The 7500-nt window shown below is 33.1% G+C and overlaps 1 protein-coding gene, 2 non-coding genes and 1 pseudogene across 3 annotated transcripts in view; 1 reads left to right on the plus strand and 3 right to left on the minus strand.

Annotated features, from left to right (window-relative positions):
- LOC135665346 (photosystem II D2 protein-like) overlaps window positions 1–271 on the minus strand; it is a 1207-nt pseudogene extending 936 nt beyond the window's left edge.
- A 201-nt stretch (window positions 272–472) lies between these two features.
- LOC135665343 (DNA-directed RNA polymerase subunit beta) overlaps window positions 473–7500 on the plus strand; it is a 10467-nt gene continuing 3439 nt past the window's right edge. The window contains exon 1 of the mRNA XM_065177184.1: window positions 473–7500. This exon is cut by the window's right edge and continues 3439 nt beyond it. Within this exon, the coding sequence (XP_065033256.1) occupies window positions 7305–7500 (196 nt within the window). The 5' untranslated portion in view covers window positions 473–7304.
- TRNAT-GGU (transfer RNA threonine (anticodon GGU)) lies at window positions 1204–1275 on the minus strand. The gene has a single exon. It is a non-coding gene; the product is annotated as a tRNA-Thr (tRNA).
- On the minus strand, window positions 6380–6450 carry TRNAC-GCA (transfer RNA cysteine (anticodon GCA)). Its single transcript has one exon. It is a non-coding gene; the product is annotated as a tRNA-Cys (tRNA).

Below are 7500 nucleotides of genomic sequence, written 5' to 3' on the forward strand. Positions count from 1 at the left end.
GCACAAGGAAAGAGCAATAGGCCGGACCAACCTACAAAAACGAAACGGTCCCTCCGTAACCAATCATCCATAATATCAAATAGATCATTTTCTTCTTTGGTAAATTTACCAAGGGTTATAGTCATAGCGATCCTCCTATTTAACTACTTCAACCATTTCCGAACACCTCATATCATTTCCAAGGCATACGATAGTTCGATTATCTGTGGACGATTTCTCGTTCCATGCCCCTTACAATGGGTTTCGAAGATACAAATTCTTCTTTTCTATTGGGCCACAAACCAATCTAAGTAAATAAATCCACGAGCTCGATTCGATTAGTCTTTATACCTTATCTTATACTTATCTTATAACTATATACTATATAAAATAAATTAAGTATTTGAACCCGGAATTGTCCTATGACTCATATTACAGTTACAGAGTATATCTTTTAACGGGTCAAACAAACAAAAAAAAGAAAATTCACTGTTTTTTCCTGCCCCTAAACTAGATTAAATATTTAAATAATGGTAGACTGGAAATGAAAGTAAAGTCCCTTTCTCGCATTCGTTCTCTATTGCATTGGCGGAAGAACAAAACAATATCTGATTCTGAAATCAAGGAAAGATATTGAAAAATATATTTTCGAAATAAACTTTTATATGTAGCGGAAAAGAATATCGATTTATTCCCATGGAGCATTCAGTAAGAAGAAGATTCATTAAATCGGAAATATCGACAAATTCCTGACTTGCGTGGTCTAAGGAAATAAAAAAATCCGCTTGTACAATTTCATCTATATCGAATTTTAATATCAGAATAGCCGATATAGTCGTCATTCAATGGGTTAGGTCCACTTACTTTTTCTTGATTTAGAATTTGATGCTGGGTTTGATAAAAACAATGGAGAAGTAAGAATACTTTGGTTTGGCGATTCATAATAGCGATTGGACATCTAGAATATTCCTGTCCAAAAACAAAAATTTGAATAATTAGACATGAAGAGGACTACTTTGTCAGTACAGAGTAGACTAGTTCTAATAACTACAATTATTCATTATTATTTATACTAATAATAATGAATAATGTTTCACTTTTTAACTATAACTCGTAATAATCAGAAGTCATTATAATGGTGGTTACCCTTTTCTTTTTAGAAATAAAAAGAAATCTCTATTCTCCACCGAAAAACAAAGACTCAAACTTTAGTTTAGTGGAAAAAGCCCCTTATCGGATTTGAACCGATGACTTACGCCTTACCATGGCGTTACTCTACCACTGAGTTAAAAGGGCTTGTTTTATTCGATTCATGAATTATAGCCTTTTTCCATTATGAGTCTACTGCATAATATATGTACATGATATATACATATATGCACATAATATATACATAGTTCATTTAGGAGCAATCAATTTGATTTACCCCCCAAAAGTAAAAAGTGGGCAAATTTTTTATTTTTTTTTTTGATAAAAATAATGCAGTGAATTGTTTCAAGACCGACCCCGCTTGTTTACCTTTACTGACTCATCAAAACAAGATTCACTTGATTGATACATGTACCAATCTGACATCGACATAGATTCGATAGATTTTCTTGAATCATGTGATGAGGGTATTCGTACCCTGAACCGAATTCTTATAAAAAAATAAAAAAGAAAAAAGGAAAATTTCTATCGTTTTTTAATTTTCTGACTTAATGTGAGATAGTGATAGGCATATTTTATCTGAACAATGAACGAAGCAATGAGTTAAGTTAAAATTAATGAGTTAAAATTGAAGAAAAGAAATTAAGTGGGGTTCTACCCCCTTTTCTGTTCTGTCGGACCAATCACTGCCTGAACTGACGGAGTCCTGTACCTCCTTTCGCTATATAAAATAGTATGGGATGGTTCATTCATGAACCATCAAATCCAAAACAAAATTCTATGGAATCATAACATAAAAGTAGAAAAGAGTGTTCAGATCTAGTCATATCATTAGATTATATTGACAATTCCAAAAAACTACTCATACTATCATCATAGTATGATGACAGTTGGGCGGATATGCCCCTATCGTCTAGTGGTTCAGGACATCTCTCTTTCAAGGAGGCAGCGGGGATTCGACTTCCCCTGGGGGTACTACGAAAGGAAGTTGATCATGGATTATCAATAAGCCTAGAAGGAATTCTTCCTGGGTCGATGCCCGAGCGGTTAATGGGGACGGACTGTAAATTCGTTGGCGATATGTCTACGCTGGTTCAAATCCAGCTCGGCCCAAAAATTCGCCGCTCCATGAATATGATATAACCAATGATATAACCAATTTGTCCCCCAGAAACAAAAATACCTGATCCGTAAAAGAGAAAGAGTCCATTTTTGTTTCTCTATCCATGTTTTTCTCATTCGTTCTGATCTTTTCTTTCTAACGATCTAGATTCATAATACTTAATCAAAGCAAAGATTATGAAAGGAAAAATCGTTTTTTCTCAATGAAAGGTTGATTATCTATTTTTGGCAATAAAATAAAATAAACACAGGTTACTAGTAATCCGTGTCACTTTCACTATAGTCCATATCTATGTGTTCTATGTGTATATGATATCAGTTAGTATATCATTCGTGTCTCTGTTACAACGCGACGAAGAAAATGTTTTTCTGAAACCATTAAGAATATGTATACCATACACCTCGCTGGGATTGTAGTTCAATTGGTCAGAGCACCGCCCTGTCAAGGCGGAAGCTGCGGGTTCGAGCCCCGTCAGTCCCGAACTAGGATCCGACCGATGAATGGAGAAATGAATTTATCTATTTTCCGTGAAAAAGGAGACAGGGGGCAAGATCTAATCCCCAGTGGAGATCCTTATTTCTTTTGTTTTTCATTTCGCATTTATCATCAGACAAATACAGGAATTTCCATTTCTTCCACTAGTGCCGAGTGATAAGGGAGAGACATAACATATATAGATTCGTACAATCGGTGGTATTCCTATATTTAGTATTTTAAGAGATACTCGTCTGACTTTCTTTTTCGATTTTCTTGATAAATGAAATAGAATAGAGTGCTCCTATTTTTACCGAGAGTACATACGCAAATTGTATTCGTTTATTGTACAATACATAATGAACTTAACATAATTACCTCGACAGAGTACTTGTCAGGTTAAACGACAACCCTTTTTAGCTTCGACTTTGTTTGTGTATCCTCAATGACTAATTGGAAACAATCTATCTCATTCTCATTTAAATTGCACACTGAATTTTTGATGTATGCCTTCCAGTCCCAATCGAAGAAAGAGATACTAATCAAATAAAAGAAAAGACCAAGCAACGTTCCTTTTTATTAAATTTGTTGGAATTATATTAGATCTTTTATACTTAACCCGTCCTTTTTCCATCTCACTTCTACTCTTTGGATCTGTGTGTGATTCATAGAATACCAGTCATATAATACCTCATAATTGTATGTACATAATTGTATGTATAAGTATAACGAAGGAGGAGTATATAAGGAAGACGGTAGGGTTATTTATAGAAAAGAAAAAGTGGAAAAGGATGAAAATTCAATGGGATTCTTTATTGGATCAGGAATCCCATTTCAGATTTAGTATGGATAAAGGATCTTCCTATGTTATACTATTCAATTCTCGACGATGAATCGATTTGATAGATCAGATATTGTTATTCATAATATTGATCCGATTCAGTATCATCAGGATGCAATTCATCCCATTGAATTTACAGGAATCAAATTTCTCATCTCTATGGGATTAGATCCCGAGTTATTGCGAAGTAAAAAAACAATGAGATTATGGAAGTAAATATTCTCGCATTTATTGCTACTGCACTGTTCATTCTAGTTCCTACTGCCTTTTTACTTATCATCTACGTAAAAACAGTCAGTCAAAATGATTAATTTGACTGAAACTTGATTTATTAGTTCTTATCAATGATTGAATAAATGAAAGAAACGGATTCAAACTCCAAGTCTTAAATGAAATGATCTGTCTGGAATCATAAGTATCTGAGATAATAAGTATCTGAGATAGTAGTATCTGAGCCGAGATAGTATGGTATAGTATTTATTATCCTATTAATGATTTTCATAGAAAGTTGTACTGTATACAGATATAGGCTTTTATATAGAGAAAGCCTATATCTAGGTCAATATACAATATGTATGTACATAGATTAGATGTATATCTAAATAGTACATCAAAATAACAGTCCAATTCTATTATTTTTTTGGCTACATTTACTTGTGTGGATTTCGATCAATTCAAAATAATTGAAGACCAACTCTTCTAATTCCTGGCTTTCTTAGAATTTATATATATATAGGTATAGGTCCCGAGATCTATCAAAGGAATCAATGGAGCAAGACAAAAAGAGTATGGGCATATTCTACTATAAATTAAATAAAAAAAAAGATAAAAGAAAACGAAACCAAAGAAAAGAATCTTTTTCTTTTTTTAGATTTCCCATCTCAAGAAGTCATTGCTTGATCTATTAACAGATGATCTGCGGAGTTCTATTCCATGATAACTTCTTCAGATTTGAAAAAGAAGTAGATTAATAGAGTAGACCTTCCCAATTTTTTATGCTTAAACATGACATGAGATGAGTCAAAAAAAGCATAAAAAAATCTCTAGGAGTCTAAAAAAAAGGTGAAATGCGCGATATGTGGATCGCTCAACGGAAGAAAGATCTAATCTTATTATGTGTAGAACCTCTTTGGACAACAACTAGTCATTTCCAATAGAAAGTATGTATTGTCGTAATCTAATATAATTAGAATAGCGGAACGGCTTTCTCTTCTCTTAGAACAGTAAAAGTAAAGAAAGAGGGAAACAAATAAAGAAAAAAAGAAAAAACCAATTTCAGATTTTTTCTTTTTGTAATATCCATAATTCTGGTAAGAGCTGGTTTATCAAAATAGAATATTTAGGAAGAATTCGGTTGGAAAAAATTTCCTATCATGCGTAGATTTAGGTTTCGAAATACAACTATAGTAATCATTCATTCTTTGATCGAATGGTTATTATTCATTATTGTATTTTCTTATTCATTACTGTATTTCAGTATAATTTTGAAACAGAGACATTCTTTTTTTAAAGCTTTGCAAAACGATCAATTAAACAATTGATAGAATTCAATTACTCAATCGATTACTCGATTAGTAGTACCCCTAGAGTCCACTCCTTCCCCATACTACGAGTGAGAGGGAAAATGTAAAGACTACCATTAAAGCAGCCCAAGCGAGACTTACTATATCCATATAAATTATGTCTCCTATCTCTATGAAGGAATTATTCCATTATTGATCAATAATCATAGTGGAATCAATGGCGCAGAGTCAAAATGGAATTCTGACTTAACTTAAGGCTATTGATGAACCAATCCAATGAATCTACTCGTAACAAGATTATAAGATTTCTGGTAGAATCGGGAAGCATTAAGCATAAATACAATACACACACCTTTTCTCGGAAAATGAAATAACAAAGGAATACTCCTATCCCAATGGAACATGTAGGAGTACTAAGACCTATTGTTTGTTACCCTTTTTCATAAGCAAAAGACATCAAAATATACCATCAAGATAGATAACTATCTATCAGATACCTCTATTTCCTATTTGATCTAAGCCTTACTGTTTTTTTTGTGAAAGAATGGGGAGACACCATCACCAGTATTACATACATTCTTTCTTTTTTTCGTAATCCCCCTATCTTACACGGGCAAAGAAATTCCTACACGGGCAAAGAAATTTTTTTGTTTCTTCAACTTTTACTTTTACTCTTTACTCAATAAGAGCCGACCAACTATCCTGATTGAATGTTTGAGTACTCAGAGACTCTCGTGAGTCTGGATACAAAGTATCTTCAGTCCTTTCCACAACTTCTAAATTGATTTCCCATCAGCCTATCCAATCGAATTCCAGACAGAGTCAGTAGACACAACGGTGGTAGTGTAAAATAATTAGGAATTCTTGATAGTCTTTCGTACAATCTCTTCTTCAATCCTAGTAGCAAAAATGGAGTGTCCTTTAGGAACCTTTGGATACCAAGATTTCCGACCTCTTACTTTCGTAGTTTTGAATCCCAGAATTTACTTTCACTATTTATTTATTCTACTTATAAAATAAATGTCCGAACCAATCATAATCATATTAAAATCATAATCATATTAATAAGTAAGGCTTACTTCATCCCTATTTGTACCGGTTTGGGCCACACCCAAAGCCCGGATTTTTAGAAAAAAATTGACTTTCTTTAAAAAAATTGACTTTCTTTATAGAACTACAGATTCTAAAAATAAAGTATCGATAGGCTTATCCTTTTGCCTCTCCTTCTCCGGGGACAGAATTCGTCGAGTTAAATCAGCAGAATAAGAAATCCCAAGTTTTTTGTTGATCAGGCGACACCCAGATTTGAACTGGGGATAAAGGATTTGCAGTCCCCCGCCTTACCACTTGGCCATGTCGCCAAACCAAATTCGATCCAAATAAGATAAAAAATAGATTTCTGGTCAAAGACTGAAAAATTCAGGGCAAATTGGAACCATTAACTATTTGTTTTGTTGTTTTGAATTAGCGAAAGGTTCTTCAATTTGTATCTCAAATTGTTGCGTTTCCTTAATGGCATAACAAAATCAAATTGATTTATGACTAATTCAGTATCAATTATTTTCAATAATCAATCTTTTTCAATTTCAATTATAACAATATAAATTATAACAATATATATGTGTATATGTAAACCTCAAAACAGAAATTGTTACACAGATACCGCTCTTATGTACATATCCCATATCCCTATAGAGAATCGTCGTGCCTTCTTTTTTCATTTTCTATATGCAATAGAAAAAATAGGAATTATGATATAGTGCGACCTGACTTCTGTTGCCACAAGTGAAATTACGATAAAAGATGTGATATGCGGACAGGTAGATAGCTATATTGGCATGCACTTAATAAATATTACTCCTATTACGCAATTCAATCATATTCTATATATTCTACTAGCAAAAAAATAATTCGAAATTTTTTTTGAACATGAAATGAAACTCAAATAAAATTAAGTATGCTAAAAAGGGAAACTCTATATTGTTCCTGTTGTACCTGTCGCAAATTCGAACTTGCGTCGAAAATGCTCTTCATTCCTCTGTCTCATTTCCGTTCATACGTATGAAATACATATATGGTATATGGAGTTGGCTAAAATTTCATGTGATTCAGTAAACAGAATATACATTCCATCATTGCTAGATCGATCCGTATGGTTCGATAAATAGTGAGCTAATAATGGGATTTTTCAATAAACAGGAAACTTAAGATTAAGATGCTCCGGAATGATGGAAATGAGGGAATGTCCACAATACCTGGATTTAGTCAGATCCAATTTGAGGGATTTTGTAGGTTCATTAATGAGGGCTTGACGGAAGAATTTCATAAGTTTCCAAAAATTGAAGATACAGATCAAGAAATTGAATTTAAATTATTTGTGGAAAGATATCAATTGGTAGAACCCTTGATAA

Source organism: Musa acuminata, unplaced genomic scaffold (genome assembly GCF_036884655.1).
Source record: "Musa acuminata AAA Group cultivar baxijiao unplaced genomic scaffold, Cavendish_Baxijiao_AAA HiC_scaffold_987, whole genome shotgun sequence".
NCBI classification, from domain to species: Eukaryota; Viridiplantae; Streptophyta; class Magnoliopsida; order Zingiberales; family Musaceae; genus Musa; species Musa acuminata.